General features: G+C 38.5%; 1 protein-coding gene across 1 annotated transcript; it reads left to right on the forward strand.

Annotated features, from left to right (window-relative positions):
- The first annotated feature begins 11,598 nt into the window (after positions 1–11,598).
- On the forward strand, positions 11,599–16,526 carry LOC127627698 (4F2 cell-surface antigen heavy chain-like). Its single transcript, XM_052104197.1, has 9 exons — positions 11,599–11,744; positions 12,432–12,666; positions 13,407–13,597; positions 14,104–14,277; positions 14,514–14,608; positions 14,748–14,887; positions 15,121–15,430; positions 15,642–15,704; positions 15,824–16,526. The coding sequence occupies exons 2-9, from the start codon at positions 12,452–12,454 to the stop codon at positions 16,169–16,171; spliced, it is 1,536 nt and encodes a 511-aa protein (XP_051960157.1). The 5' UTR covers positions 11,599–11,744; positions 12,432–12,451; the 3' UTR covers positions 16,172–16,526.
- Positions 16,527–17,184: the final 658 nt, after the last annotated feature.

The following is a 17,184-nucleotide window of genomic DNA, read 5'->3' on the forward strand; positions in this document are numbered from 1 at the left end:
CATGCCATAATCTGGTGAAATTCAATACACCCAGTGATACATTTGCTCTTTAAGCTAAACATGGCCAAGAAGTCCAAATCTTCGGGCTCTGGAGACATTATAAGAAACTTACGTGTTCAAGGTGATAGTTCTGAAGGGCCTATGGACCGGGGACTGAGTTGGATGGCGCAGCCAGTGAAACCTAGCGTCAACTGTCCAACATGTTTGTGATGCTGACGAATGTTGTTGCTGACTTGGAGGATCTCGCTGTAATGCATCGATTGATTAAGGCGTTAGTTACAAGAGTGGCAGATGTTGAAAGATGAGTCAATTGTCTAGAGACATCGGAGAGGGATTTATCCGCTAATCCGCCCTCGACCAAAGTTGATTTGGAAAATATTCTTGAAAAGCTTAAAGATTTTGAAAATCGGAGCTGCAGAAATAATGTCAGAATTGTTGGAATTCCTGAGCATGAGGCAGAGATATGGTGAAATTCACAGACGAGTTCACAGAGTCCCGCCTTGGAGATCTGTTGAGGGAAATAGGCCTTGATCAATTCTGGCCAAATTTCTGAGATCATCCGATAAAGATCTTGTGTTGTGATAGGCGAGGAACAAAGGTAATCTTTCTTTGAAGAATCAAAATATCTTCTTGTTCCCAGACTTGCGAATTCGACAAGAGAGAAATGCGATAGGTTCAAGGAATGTAAGAAACTCTTACATCAACAGAAGATCGCTTTTGCACTGATGTTTCTGGCCAATCTGAGAATAGACACCAAAGATGGTTGCAAAGTATTTTTGTGTCCAAAGCAAGCATTGTCGTTCATAAAAACAATGGATGAGTAACCATAGGGTATTTCCCCATGTGAGTGGATCAACTCACTGTTAATTGACTCCGATTGTCGGAGGAAGCTGGATGTCATTTTTGTTTCTGGTTGTGTCGGTTCCGCCTAGCGGTTGGAGTCTGATTTGTGGAATGACACTCCAAGTGACTTGTGCATTGACGGAAGATTGCTTTTACCCTGAAGTTTTCGGCTAGATTGAGAAAGGACACTATGGATGACCGCAACATTTCTACATGCCTACACAAATGATGTCTTTTATAAAGTTGACAGACTAAGTCATGGTGTTTTTTTTTCATGCAGCATCCAAGTGAACTTGACTCCCTCAATACACTCTTGACCGTCCGAGGAGCCGGGATGCCTGTTTTGTTTCTTTTTGTGCTGGTTCTGCCTAGCGGCTGGAGCCTGTTTTGTTTCTTTTTGTGCTGGTTCTGCCTAGCGGCTGGAGCCTGTTTTGTTTCTTTTTGTGCTGGTTCTGCCTAGCGGCTGGAGCCTGTTTTGTTGAATAACGCTGCTTTGGGACATTTCTGGATGCGTCTGTTCATTCCATGTGCTTGTGCCTCCTGTTGGCTGGAGTTTGATGTGTGGAGTATTTCCACGGTACATTTAAATGATGAGGTCATCTGCTACACTCATGGACAGCCGGCTCATTGAACATTTGTTTGTCTGTCCGAGGACACTGAACTTTTATCGGCTGGAATTTGTTTTGTGGAGGAACATGCCTTTGAGACAGTTCTGTGAATGAATCTACACATTATTTGTGTTTACTCTGCCTATTGGCTGGGTTTGTTTTACAAAGTATTCTATGTTATGTAATTTTGCCTTACAAATTTATGAGGCAAAATTGAGTAATCCGACTGCAAGTTTGTCAGGGATTGATTGTTGCACTGATGCTGAAATATGGTCTTTAGAATTTTGTTTTTGACACACAATTTCTTTTTTCTATTATATCAAAATGTCAAATGTTAATATGAGTGGATTGTGTCTCTCCGAGTTTATTGTTTATTGTTTATTGTTTATTGTTTATTGTTAAAAGGATCCCCATTAGCTGTCACCAAAGTGAGAAGCTAGTCTTCCTGGGGTCCACAAGAAAAATAAAAATAAAAGTACATAAATTACATAACAATGATCATCTAAAAACAATAAAACATTGTAGACATCATTATAAACATCATCAAAAATTATTCAGAATAAATTATTACAATATTTCCATCATTATTACATTCATACATTCCCTACTCACAATTCTAAATAGTGCATTCTCAGATGGTACCTGAAAGAGACTTTGCCATTCATTTTACGTATATTCAATGGACAATTGTTCCAATGATTAATGGCACGATAAATAACTGTTCTCTTTAAAGCATTTGAATTTGGACGTGCCAACATCATCTGACCATCATCAGCTGACCTAGTCAAATGAGAATGAACCTGATCACACCTAACAATTTGGTTATATAAAAAAAACTGGTTGAGAAGAAAGGACAGTTTTACTGAAAAATTTAGTTATATTAAAAACCAGTCTTTTCTCCACCATTAGCCATGATAGTCGACGGTGCATACTGATAATATTTGTTCTTATAGGACAATGTAATACTAACCTGGCAGCTCTATTTTGGACAGTTTGTAATTTTTTAGTTGACCTTTAGATGTAGATGACCATACAGGGGCACAATAATCCAGGTGACATAAGATTAAAGATTTAGCCACCTGTCCCACGATGTGTGTAGGGACATAAGAAAGACATTTCCTCACCATAGAGATACCACAACCCATCTTCTTAACTATGATATCAATATGTTCTGCCCATGACAGCTGACTATCTATTATTGTGCCCAGTAATTTTACTTTATCTACCTGTTCTATAGGTTCCCCAGACAAGTTCAAACTCATATTTGGTGTTGATGACAGTTTATGACTCGATCCAAATATAATTGATTTGGTTTTCGAGATGTTCAGCACCAACTTATTTCTTTTTATCCAATCAAAAACCATATTTAACTCAGCTGATAAAACATTGTCCAGTTCACTGACAGTTTTTGCAGCATAATACAATGTGGAATCATCAGCATACATTTGTACAGTAGCTTTACACAAAACTAATGGTAAATCGTTTGTAAAAATGGCATATAAAAGTGGTCCAAGGCAGCTCTCTTGCGGGACCCCACAGTCCAAAACCTTAGAGCGAGACCAACTGCCAGTGTAATAAACCCGCTATGGCCCTACTTTTGAGATAACTCTTCATAAATTTGATGGCAATTGGACTAAATCCATATCATTCTAGTTTACCAATGAGTAGATTGTGATCTATGACATCAAATGCCGCACTAAAATCAAGTAATACTGCACCAGTCATCTTTAACTTATCAATTTCCTTAAGCCAGTCATCTGTCATTACTGTAAGGGCAGAACAAGTTGAATGGTCATGTCTATAAGCATGTTGGAAATCTGAGTTCAAGCCATTACATTTAAAGTATTTCTGTATTTGTGAGTGAACTATTCTCTCCATCAGTTTACTAAGAACTGGGAGAATAGTGATAGGTCTACTGTTCTTCCCAGTGAATGCTAGTCTGCCATCTTTAGATAAGGGAATAATTTTAACTTCTTTCCAGATAGTGGGAAAAACACCCTTCATTAAGCATGCATTTAATATTTGACATAACGGACCGCAAACATAGTCAGCTGCCAGACCAAGTAATTTACTGTCCAGCATGTCAGTACCCACAGAACTGTGTTCGGGCAGGGACTTCAACAACTTCCTTACTTCCCGTTCCTCTACACTATTAAACTGGAAAGTGCAACTCTTATCTAACAACACATTATTTTTTATGAGCTTTATGTAATTAGAATCAATATTGTCCATATTCTGCCTTAGTGCTTGGACCTTATTTATGAAGAAATCATTAAAATAATTTGATATATCAGCTGGTTTGGTCAGAAATTTTCCTTCTGATTCCACAAAGGAATCCGCTCCAGTTGTCCGTCTCCCCATTATTTCATTAAGGGTTTTCCAGAGCTCTTTACCATCTTGCTTTACATCATTTATTCTCTGCATGTAATATTGTTTTTTCATCGATCTATTCAGTTTTGTAACCTGATTTCTAAGTTGACAGTACTTGAATCTGTCCTCGACCAATCCAGTCTTTACTAATATAGATTTGGTTTCATCTCTTTCCTTCATGAGGCTCTTTATAGTCCCATTCAGCCATGGGGCTGGTCTCGCTTTTACAATACACTTTCTCATAGGGGCATGCCTATCAACAATCTTTATAAAGCTTTCCATAAAGACATTTAAGGAGGCCTCAGGCTCCTCAGCAGCATACACATCAGTCCAATCAATATCACCAACATCTGCCAAAAAACTTTCCGGAATAAATTTCTTAAACATCCTTTTATGTACTATATTGACCTTACATTTAGGAATTTTAGTTTTCCTGGTAATTGCTATGATATTATGATCACTGAAACCCACAGATCGAGAAACTGGTTTAGTGCACCATTCAGGAATATTTGTATAAATATGGTCTATGCAAGTGGCAGAAATATGGCCAGCACTGTTAGTAAAGACTCTGGTTGGTTGAGAGATCATCTGAGACAAATTACAAGCATCGATCAATGAAACCATCTTTTGTTTCATTGGACATTGATTAGCAAACCAGTCTATGTTCATATCCCCTAGTAAAAAAATATCACAGTTCACATCTGTAACTCTTTCAATTAACACACATAGATCATTCAGATATTGCACATCAGTCCCAGGAGGCCTATAGCAGCAGTCGATCAGCACCGGTTTAAGGTGTGGAAGATGCACTTTGACCCATAAAGATTCTAAACCATTTGAGATAAACTCAGAGCACAGTGTTGCCGGGAAGTTATCTCTGATATATAATGCTATACCACCCCCATGTTTATTCCTGTCCCTTCTAAATACATTATAGCCATCAATAGAAATCTCTGTATCAAGAACAGTAGCATCCGGATGGGTCTCTGATACTGCCAAGATATGAATGGTGTTTTCTTTAATCAGATAATTAAGTTCAAATACCTTGTTTCTGATGCTGCAGACATTCAAATGGGCCATAACAAGACCCTTTGAAATAGGAAGGAGATGCTTATCATCATTGGGCCTACTATCCATAAAAAAATAAAAAATAAAATATGTAGTTCAGATCAGTCTGAACTCAAGTTAAGGAAACCAGAGAACTAGTCTCTCGCTCCAGCTCCTGTCTCCAGCTCCAGTTCCTGGCCGTTGGTGCCTTTCTAATCCTTATGCTTTTGGGCAGGGGGATGGACAATAAGCTTGTCATGTCGGATATAGGCTATGTCACCTCGTTCTCTGGCAGCTTTCATGGCTGGAATGAGTTCCTTGCGCTTTTGCCTAACGCCTTCAGTGTAGTCCTCATTCACATAGATGTTAGTCCCTTTCAAATCCTTAGTTTTTCCCAGAACAGCCATTTTATCTTTGTACCTGAGGAATTTAATCATAATAGGCCTAGGTCTCTTTCCAGAATATCCGGATGGATTGCCAGTCCTATATGCACGTTCAGTCACCATCTGACTACTATCCAGGTGAAGTTTCTCATTTATCACACATCTGACTTTGTCCTCAGTCTCCTTCCAGCTTTCACTCTGGGCCTCAGGAATGCCATCCACAACAAGGTTATTCCTTCTTGTTTGACCCTCCAAGTAGTCCGCTTTCTCAGTCATCTCTGCCAATTTTCCCTGCATTATTTTGGTTTCAGCACAAGCAATTGTTCTCTCCGACTCAATTTTCTCATTTTTCTTTATTAGATCATCAATGTCCTTCTGGGAGAATTGCAGGCTGCTTCTCAGCTCCTGTGTCTCCTTAGTCAATTTGTCAATCCGAGTGTTCACATTGTTCACAATTAGTTCCACAACAGTCTTAAAGTTGCTTTCTTGCTGCTGCAGAAGTTGCATGAATAGATCCCTTTGTTGACTCATTAGATCTCTTATCTGTGAAAGTGATACCAACTCCTCTCCATTGCTTTGATCCTTCTTGGGTGGCATGGTGTTCTGAGATTCTCTGCTAGGAAATCCTCAGGCTTCAGCTGACGAAGTAGGCCGAGATAGTATCCACCAAAAATCTCAAAGTATGAATATCATCCGCTGCTTTTCACTAAGTTTATTATAAGATATAGAATCTCAGAGTGGATATTAAAAAAAAAAAAATTTGAAATTCTTTTGTTAAATAAACACAAAAGGAAACCAGAGAACTAGGGTAGCTGTTGGTCTATGGCTGCTAATGACTTAAAATGACTTCCGAAATAAAAACGAGTGGAATGTGAATGGGTTGTTTCCCATAAGGAAGGCTATTTCCTTTCTTAAATATAAGAAATATGATATATAGTTTCTTCAATAAACTCATCTTTCCCTGCTGGAAGCTGAAAAATTGGGAAGATATGGGGTAGGAATGTTATATCGGAGTCATTATATTGATAAATAAACATCTACAATTCAAATTTCTCAAACAGATTAATGATACATTTGGAAGAATCATTAATGTTTTAGCAGAAATTCAGGGGCAAAGTGTGATTTTAGCTAATATTTACGCAAACGCGGTTTTATTAACAAACAAATAATAAAAATACAAACACGGGAACAAAGGAAAAGTCCACGATGGGAAAAAGTTAACTCAAACACCAAAAGAACACACAGCGGGTAGAACAGACAGTGAACATAAACGAAGGGCAGGGTAAACCTCGAACGAACCAGGGGAACAGTGAGAGAACAAAGGCATGAGCAAGCAATGCAACATGCAACGATATTCACAAACAACAACCGACAAGGGTATGGAGGAACAAACAGGGTTTAAATACACAAGGACACAATAAAGACTAAACGAGACACAGGTGAGAACAATGATGAGTGCAGGCAGTGAGGGAGGCCGGGAATTGTGGGAATTGTAGTTTTCTACAAGGACAGTGAGACTCGGGGCGGACAACAAGGAAAACATGACATGGAATGTGATCAGTGAAGGGTGAAACGGAAAACACGGGGCAGACAACAAGGAATCGTGACAATTTTAGTCTCAGATTATGCCAATTGACAAAGGTGGGTTAGGCCTACCCAAGATTTTGTTTTATTATTATGCGTTCGGTCTCAGGCATTTGGCTCATTGATCACTTCCACCTGAAAGAGCCCCTCCCTGGTTTTGTATTGAACAGGAAGTCCTTGCCCCTATTTCACCATTGCAAAGCATTTGCATAAAACTAACCAGAGAAGTTAAGTCACACCCGTCATCTCACATTTGCACATGATTTGGACAAGAGTGGCCAGAGTATTCAATTCGGACATTTATTTAAATGTTGCCTCGAGCATATGGCTGAACCCAAAATTATGTATCAACAAGTCCCCTTTCTGTTGGTCAGAGTGGATTGTGAGAGAGGTTTGCCTTGCGCCCTGTCTGCCGGCTGGTTATCCCCCAGCCTTCCTCAACCACGAATGATACAGGAGAAAAAAAAACTACAAAATAGGTGTGGGAAAGGCCAACATGGAGCGACAGAGAGAGAGGATAGAGAGAAAAAGAAACTCACTCACCGGTTCTCTGATGGTCCTCCATCACTCCTCCACCCTCTCAGGCGGATGGAAGCCGCTCTTCCCCAGTGGGACTGGAGTCAGACCTCCGATCCCCAGTGGAGAGAACGCCCATCCGTGTTTCCGGCGACCCGTGGGGACACTCCTCCACCCCTAGCAGCGACCCTACCCCTCCAGGCGGTCGGGGAGTCGCTACCCTCCTCCCGTCATGGACGGCAGTCTTCTCTCGACCCTTCTGCGTTTCTGGGGGGCGGCAGGACACTCCTCCGCCCCTGGCAGTGGTTCCATTGATCCAGGCGGTCGGGTAGTCCAGTCTCCACTCGCCCCGCGGATGGCGGCCATTCCCCGCGTCCGGGCGGTCGGCTACTCTCTCTCTCAAACTGTTGTCACCAGCTGCCTTTGTCCCTCGCGTGCCCCATCAGGTTGATTGGGGACTGGGGGCGTGCGTCGTTCCAGCCGGCCCCACCCTCCTCCGCTCTACAGTCAGGTCTGCATCTAGAGATGCAAGGGTTCGCCTTATGCAATTTAAGATTTTACAAAGATTTTATTGGACCCCTTATAGATTATATAGGCTTAGTCTTAAAGGTTCAGAATTATTTGTGTGACATTCTGGGCACTCATATCTTACATTGCCCAAGACTTTATATTTTGGGCAATGGGGAAGTTATAAATTTGGGGGACAAATATATAAAAAATTGGGTTCTGACTGGCGTGATGATTGGCAGACAAATTATTTTAAGGGGTTGGAAGTCAGACGGAACCCCACCATTGGTGTGCAGAGATGGGGAGATGGGGAGGGTGGCGGCTTTTGAGAAGATGATAGATGGAATGCTGGGGCAGGAGGACTTGTTTTTCAGGAAGTGGGGTTGGTATTTGGTGGTTTTGGAGGACTCTAGGGAAGGGATTAGGAGAGAGACATTTAGTTTAATTATGTATGTTTATTATTATTTTTTTTTTATTTCATTGTTTGTGTGTGTGTGTGGGTGTGTGTGTGTATTACTTCATGTGACCACAAGGGTGTTATTTGGGGTATGGTGGGATTGGTGTTTGGGGAGGGATATTAATGAAGGTTAAATGTTGATTCAGTATGTATATGTTGTGTTTTTCTATGTGTGTTATTTTCTTTTAATCAATAAAACATGTTAATTACAAGACTTATGCTCTTATTGTTCACAAATATTCCTCACAACTTCTCTATTTTCATTAGCACATATTATGAATGATGGAATGATGTATTCGCTCATGATAAACAGATATAGTTTATCGAGAAAAAAGGAGCTAAACTTCTTGTCCCTGCTTGTAAGTCTGCAAGCATCTGTTAGAACCACGTGCATGAATGGACACAATGTGCTCCAGTGTGTTTACAAGATATATGAGATTGAGGGAGGAGCTTCATTCAGAGTGTTATGATCTAGAAGTTACATTCACATGTCTCTGCATTTGAAACAAAGTGCTGAAGATGTTTGTGGAGCATCGAAATACCTCACTGTTTATTTGAAATTTATTTTAGCAAATTACACATTGAACCTTTTATGTTTGTAAATATATGATATGTTAGATTAAAGCAAGCAAAATGCAAAACCAAAATTTTTTCTTGTGATGCGCTATTAGACAAAGCAGTTTCACTTTTCCCCCTAATATATATGGTGTTTAAGACCCTGCTGTTATATCATATTTCAGTTTCCCTGAGATGATTTTTTAGCAGTCGCTCATCTCTTGCACAATACAACGTGCAAGCAAAGTACTCTTACCTGAATATTATTATTTGTTCTGAAATAAGTACTCTGGACTGCATTCAATTGGAATTATATATCACTATTGGAGATAGAGATTAATTTTATTTATTTATTAATAAATAATAAGCACAATACACCACTATTGTAAATAAAAATAAAATGTTAAAAGTTTAAAACCTTGAGGTGCTTTTACACATTTAGGAATCTGTGCTCATTTATTTCAGTTGAATTTTCATAAAAAACTGATTAAGCTCTTATATAGTATTATTCCAAAACCTTCCAAAGTCCTATTCAAAGAGTCATGGACCTGCATCTAACAAGGCTTAGCTGCATACCAGTTACTTCTGAGGCCAGAATATATAATTAGGTCAAAGGTTAAGCAAATCTCTTTGTCACATATGCCACTATAATAGCCTGAACTGAATATTTTATATGTATTTTTTTCATTCATTGGATGTCATTCATTCTTTTATTGTATTTATAATATAAACACATATATTTATTAATGTTTATAGCATTATATATTTGGGAAAACTGTAGATTTTGAGGATATATTATAATAAGTTGACCAAGGAACTAATCAAACTGTACATTGAGATTTGTATGATCAGGTTATCTGTTCTTATTATGTGTGTTATGCTGTTTATCAAGTTCTTACTACCAGGAAAGGAACTCAATACCCTCAACCCCCAAACTTGTTTATTATGGAGGACTAGCACAGTCAGAAAAACAAGGAGGAAGAATAAAGGAGAAACAAGACTCTTTTAAGGTGGACTCTCTCAAATGCCACAAAACTGGATTGTCTCAAGATGAAATGGTCGAATCATCTGTTTGTTTTTTCAAGGACACAGGCATAATATAACATATATAGTTTAACTGACAAAACTGTAAAATGAACTGATCCAGGTTTGTTGTCTAAGCTTCACCCCGATCATATTTGCTCCGTGTATGGAAAGCCAAATTATCTTTTAAAGTTCCCAGCGTTATTCGTCGTAATTGCATTTTTACTAGTAAGAATGCAATTGCAGAGGTCAACAACTGAATTAGAGAGCTGTCTAATTCAATTGTTACTAGTACGAATTTGAATTACAGAGCTCTACAATTAAATTCTTACTAGTAACAATTGAATTAGAGAGCTCTACACTAGCAATAGCCTACTTACTAGTAAGTATAGTATTGTAGAGCTCTCTATTCAGCACCATCTCATTATGATAATCCCGTGTCATACATATTCAGTATACAGTATGATCTGGCTTGTATAAATTGGTAGGCGGGAAATTCTGGCGCTCATTATCAAAATGGAAGAGGTACAGGGTCAAGAGGGAGAGCAGCAGGCATTAACTATCAAAATGTTCCATGTATTTATCAGGATCATCTTGGCTTATTCTTTGTACATTGATAAGCAATAAGTGCAGCACCCTCAAATCATGAAAAGTACAGTTGCCTTGAAGAAAATTACATTTGACTGATAAAACTTTTCTCTGACTGCATCCATTTCTCAGCTGGAGAATGACACAACACCTGTTTCCACTCCTGTCATGTCAGATAGCCTACTAGCCCTGATGGTGGAGCTTTACGGCTGGTTGAAATAATGTGGAAAAACTGAAATAAAATAACACAAATAAAAATACAATTACCAAGATTATATATTCAAGACATGTTGCCTTTAATTGATTTAAGCGAACATTTTGTAATTTATACTTATTTGGATCATTATAGAAGAGAATCTGCAATGACAACTTATATATTCCTATTGACCTTAATTCTTCTGTGTCTTGAAATATATCTGACTCATGACTCATAAACCATATTCAATTTAAAAGCACACTCTTTGGAAGACCACATGAAACATGAAGGTGAATTTAATTATATAGTGCATTTATAGTGATTAAACATTAACCTTCAATACCAAAGATTATCAGAGTTTTCCTCTCGTTTCAGTAATTCTGACAATATTTGAAGACATTTCATATGTTTGCTAAATAAGCTTGTAGGTTACTGTACATATATTTTAGACTAATCTTTAAACACGATGCACAGGGCTTTTAATTTGAAATGTAGCCTTCCTCGTGCATGATTTGGGAAGGGAACTGGGTTTAATGTTTCGCATCAAATGAATACGAGTTTTTACTAGAAAGAATACAGTTGCAGAGCTTTGTAATTCAAATTCTTACTAGTAACAATTGAATTAGAGAGCTCTCTAAATCAATTGTAAAGCTCTGCAATTGCATTCTTACTAGTGACAATGCAATTGTAGAGCTCTCTAATTGGACATATTACTCGTAAGAATTGAATTGTAGAGCTCTCTAATTTATGTCTTACTATTAAAAATGCAATTACGACGAGTAACGTTGGGTGTATTAAAAGCTAATTGTGCTTGCCATACTCCGTGGTCTGTTGCAGTACAGTTTCACCGAATAAAGAAGCGCATGTTTTGTGTTGTACCCCCTTAAATGTGGGCGGAGCTAATTAGGTACACGACTCAAAGCTTCTCGTGACATATAAAAGCATCACTGTAAAGGAAGAAATTACAGACGACTCACACGAGCTATATTTAGGAGCGAAGGACTACATTTGTTTTATTTATCCGAAATTATCTAAACAAAGATTCCCTCATTATTCCAATACAGTTGGTAAGGTTTGTCTCATTTAAAATAATTTTACATGTGTTTACATTTGTGAGTATCACAAGGGATGCTTTTTTATTGTCACATGTTTCTTCTCATTTAGAAACATTTTAATAAATTTTACATTGTTTCTTGTTTGGAATATTCGAATTCGTTAGCCGTTGTTAAGTGAGGTAGACTGATCCAGTTAACTGACAGAACTGGACCGATCCGGTTTGCTGATTGTCGAGTTACCAACTATATCCACGGAGGTGCTTTTGACAGGTGTAGCTTTTTTTAAACAAATTGACTCTTTGATTAATAATAATTTACGTTTTAATGTTTCACTGTTGTGTGCCTAAATAATACGTTTAATTGGATACGATGGGGATAGTCCAGTGGATCTTGCATCATCAGGCACATGGTTGATGTGTCTACAGCACTGGGTTTAATCTGGAGTAACTTGTTTTTTTCTATCAGATCCTAAACCTTTTTAGAAAGCCAAAATCCATTTGGTGTATTCGTGTCAGTTTAGCTTTAGTACAACTGTCACATCGCTTCTTTGCCCGCCTTGTCAGCGCTAACGATTTTAGGTGATGCAATTTCAGCGCCTCTTGCACATGCTTCGCTACTGACGTCATATCTGCTTCCGCGAAGAGTCTCGTGTACCGTGACGACAATAATGTACCTAACACCTCTTCATTTGTTTTCCAGGGTGAAGTAGAACAGACGAAATGATCAACGATTCTAAAGTAGACCTGAACGATGTGGAGCTCAATGAGGTGGAACAAGAGAAGCAACCCATGACAGTGGGAGACTCTGGAAATAACGATGCCATCTCACCTGTGACTGAGAAGAATGGAATCGTGAAAGTGAAGATTCCAGAAGAAGAGACAAAGTTCACAGGACTATCAAAAGAAGAGCTCTTGAAAGTTGCAGGAACACCAGGGTATGAAGATGGTCTCTCTCCCCAGTGAAAATTCATAAATCCCCCCCAAATGAAAATTCTCATCATTTACTCACCCTCATGCCATCTCAGATGTGTCTGACTTTCTTTCTTCTGCAGAACACAAACTAAGATTTTTAGAAGAATATTTCAGCTCTGTAGGTCAATGCAAGTGAATGGTGACCAGAACTTTGAAGCTCCAAAAAAAACCAAAGGCAGCAATAAACTTATCCACATGACTCCAGTGGTCTAATCCATGTCTTTAGAAGTGATATGGTAAGAGTAGGTGCGAAATAAATCAATATTTATGTTTTATTTTTTTTACTAATTTCCACTTAAACTTTAACATTTTTAAAGTGAAAGTGGAGATTTATTGTAAAAAAAGACATAATTGTTGTTCTGTTTCTCAGTCACCCTTATCATATCGCTTCCTAAGACATGGATTAGACCACTGGAGTTGTGTGGATAACTTAAATGCTACCTTTGGTTTTTTTTGGAGCTTCAAAGTTCTGGTCACCATTACTGTACTTGCATTGTAAGAACTAACAAAGTGGAGACATTCTTCTAAAAATCTTCATTTGTGTTCTACAAATCTGGGATGACATGAGGATGAGGAACTGATGAGATAGTTTACATAATCATGATAACTATCTATTTAAATAGTTTTTATTTTTTGGGTAATACAGAGACAGAACTCTGCAATTTGGTACGCCAATAACTTACATGCTGCTTTCCTTGAATAGGTGGGTTAAAGTACGTTGGGCACTTCTCATTCTTTTCTGGCTCGGTTGGCTTGGCATGCTGGCTGGTGCCATTGCCATCATTGTTCAAGCTCCTCGCTGCAAGCCCATCCCTGAGATGAACTGGTGGAACTATGGACCTCTGTACCTGATAGGAGACGTTAACTCGTTCACAAAGTCTCCAGGCCTTCAAGGTAAAGATGGAGAAATTCTTTGGCGAGCATTTTAGGAACCAAAATATATCTTGTGAGAAGGATGGGATGGGTCATTCATGGATTATATTATGTGCAGGTTTGTACTAGATGGCACGTGTAGCTTTTTATGTGTCAGGCTCTGAACACGTTCAAACCAGCTTCTCACATTGCTTAGTCCCGGTGTTGCTGAATCTACTAAATCTGTTTTCCTCCCTTTTCCGTGTTTACCATCCTGTGTTTGCCGAGCTCATATGTCATTCTCTGGGCAATATTATGGGAACTTAACATATCAATTTATGGGTAAAGGGGTTACAACTCTTATTTTCTATCTTTTAATGTACAGCTTGATGTTTGTCCAAATAATATTAATGTCCAGATAATATTAACATGAATATTGTCCTCCTGAAACCCTGCATATATATTTATTTTGAATGTTTATTAAAATTTTTTGCTTTTAATTCATTGTGAAGTTGTGTATTTAACTAACTCCGACTTGTTCTGCTTAGATCTGGCAAATAAGATCGAAAAGATGGATGAGTTGAAAATAAAGGGTCTGATCATAGGCCCTGTCCATGTGTCCACTGCTGACGAGCATAGAGATCTGAGTTTAAATGACATTTCTTCTGAGACTGGTACTCTGGAGGAGTTTAAAAATGTAATTCAGGCTGCACACAAGAGAGGTGAGCTATAGTTTGCACTATAAAAATAAAGGACTTCCTAAGATAATAGATTCGTACTGATCTTCCATGTAAAACCTCATCAGTTTAATGATTTCAATCACATTTCAAGGTGGCAGCCATACTATTTTTGTCATGATGTATTGTAGGAGCTCAATGGAAAGCAGCTGCTATGTGTCATGATCCTGCTAATTTCTGTGCTTAAATCAATTCAATGTGTTTTTTATCTTTGCTATTAGGTATCTATGTGGTTTTGGACCTGACCCCCAACTACAAAGGATCAGAGCCCTGGTTTATCAATGAAGCTGTCAACACTACTGTGGTGCAACTCAAGGTATGAGTTTAACCGTCACCAAAAGCTTGCAGATGGGGATAATTTCTTGGCCCAAATAGTTTGTTCCTTTAAAAACAATTTGTATACTTTCATTTACAAAAAAATAACTGATCATTTTTTATTTTATTTTTTTATAAAGTCTTCTCTGATTCACTGGCTGAAGGAAGGTGTAGATGGATTTCTCTTCTATGGTGTTGAAAAGGTTTCAACTGAAGTGCCATCTCTTTGGAGGGATGTTCAAGTCATTATCCATAATCAGACTGAGGGAGAAACTAAAAAGTGAGCACATGATATTCTTCAATTTTCATGAATACTAAATGAATGGATGCATACACTGACCTTCTTATGAGGCGAAGAAGCCACCTTGTGGTGGTTGGTAAAAGCTTTCATGGACTGAAATAAGTTGTGTTGCCAACCAAGAAGCTCTCGAATTGAATGACTTCATTTTTAAATGTGACCCTTATGTGTCTTGATTTAAATAATTGGATGATATGTAATTGTTTTCCCTCTAGGGTCTTAATTGGCATTACAGATAAGTCCTCTCCTGATGACATAGCTGCGGTTTTGAACAGCACTGGTGTGGACCTACTCCTCTCAGGTGCCCTAAGGTCCAAATCTGTTCTGGAAATTGCCCACACTGTTGATTGCTTGTATTCCACTCACAATCAGTCTCAGCTGGCTTGGAACATCGGTGGACGCATCACTGGACACCTATCCTCACTAGTGGGGCGTGTCCATGTCAAGTTGTGGCAACTGTTGCTGCTCACCCTGCCTGGAACACCAGTGTTTAATTATGGGGATGAGATTGGACTGCAAGATAACGTAAGAAGCCATAAATGTTTTTTTATCAAGAGTTGGCAGGCTGAACCGGTGTGTGAATGTGAGTGTGGATGGGTGATTGGGACACAGTGTAAAGCGCTTTGGTAACCTCTAAGGTTAATAAAAAAGCACTATATAAGTGCAGACCATTTACCATTTACCAACCAGTTGTTTCCAAAAGGGCAGATTCTAAAATCTTGTGTTTTCCATTTAGTCCACCAAATACCCTACAATGGTGTGGAACCTCTCGTCGCAAGACATAAACGAGACTTCAGAGGTACGGAACATTCTGCGCACAGTGCTGAATCTCCGGAATCAAGCTTTTTAATGTTTTTCCCTGTAACAAAGCAGATGTCTGGGTCATATTTTCATTATCTGTTATGTTGTGTGTTACAGAGAGATCTAGAGGAAATGGGCTCTTTCCGTACGTTTTTCAAGGCCGTGAGTGAAAAAAGAATGAAAGAGCGCTCTCTGCAGCATGGAGAATACTTGCCTTTGTTCAACTCAACCACTGCCTTGGCCTATGTGCGTAGGTGGGACCAAAATGAACGCTACCTTATTGCACTCAACTGGCACTCTATTGACACGGTCACTCTTCAGCTGAAGCACGCTGAGCTTCCTGAGCAAGCTACAGTAGTGTTCAGTACTACAACGAAGACGGCTGCTGGTGATCTACTTAGCCTGGCAGCACTTAAGCTGGAGCCAGAGCAGGGTGTAATGCTGAAATTTCCATACACATCCTAAAGATGAGTTGTAAGCCTGAAGTTATTGTGGGAGTATCTATTTAAATGGATACATTTTTTGATTGGGCACACTGTTACACTAGTTGTTTTGTTTTTGAGTACACTGACACGCAGTACTAAGTTGTCATTTTTTACGTGTTACATGACTACTAAATTGAGCTAAACATTATGATTCGCTGTTACTTGCAATACATTCCATAGGAATTTTTTTTATTTTAAACTACATTTTATTTAACTACATTATTTGCTATTTTATTTTTAAAATAAATTCTTTATGTAAATTCTCCTACTGAACAATGAAAAATGAAAGCTGTGGACAATAAACTAAGTGGAGCAGTTTATCATTGTTTGTCTTGTCATTGTGTCCACTCTGGTGGTATTCCCTCTTGTATTTTCATAATTGTTGCCAACATAATGAGATGTAACAGAGATGTGGTTCAATTATTAAATTCTGCAGCACTAAAATGGAGCAGCTCTCACCATCTCCAGTATAGTGTGATATCAGGTGTCTCTACTGTTGGGTTCTTTATTTAGAAACAATTCATTATGCATATGAAGAGCTCAGTCTCATCTGGATATTTTAACACATTAAAAGATTTATGAACCCCTACTGAGAGAATGTTGTGGAAATTGTCTCAGCTGAGGTCCTAGAGAACAAACCTAGCATTTTTGTCATCCCATACGTAAATAAGAAAAAAAGCCCTTCAACTATCTTAAAGGGATAGTTCACCCCAAAACAAAAATGATCTCGTTTACTCACCCTCATGCCATCCCAGATGTGTATCACTTTCTTCAACTGAACACAGACAAAGATTATTAGCAGAATATTTCTGCTCTGTAGGTCCATACAATGTGAATGGGTACCGAAATTTTTAAGCTCCAAAAGGACATTAAGGCAGCGTAATCTACGATTCCAGTGGTTAAATCCACATCTTCATGAGCAAATGATAGTTGGGAAAGAAACCGATCAATATGTAAGTACTTTTTTACTATAAATCTTCACTTTCACTTCTT

Source organism: Xyrauchen texanus, chromosome 34 (genome assembly GCF_025860055.1).
Source record: "Xyrauchen texanus isolate HMW12.3.18 chromosome 34, RBS_HiC_50CHRs, whole genome shotgun sequence".
Taxonomy (NCBI): Eukaryota; Metazoa; Chordata; class Actinopteri; order Cypriniformes; family Catostomidae; genus Xyrauchen; species Xyrauchen texanus.

Bases quoted from the DNA above. Each gene is read 5' to 3' on its own strand.
- LOC127627698 (XM_052104197.1), top strand. From the start codon at position 12,452: ATGATCAACGATTCTAAAGTAGACCTGAACGATGTGGAGCTCAATGAG. The intron at 12,667-13,406 runs GTATGAAGATGG...TTCCTTGAATAG, and splicing joins AAAGTTGCAGGAACACCAGG to GTGGGTTAAAGTACGTTGGG. The intron at 13,598-14,103 runs GTAAAGATGGAG...TGTTCTGCTTAG, and splicing joins AAAGTCTCCAGGCCTTCAAG to ATCTGGCAAATAAGATCGAA.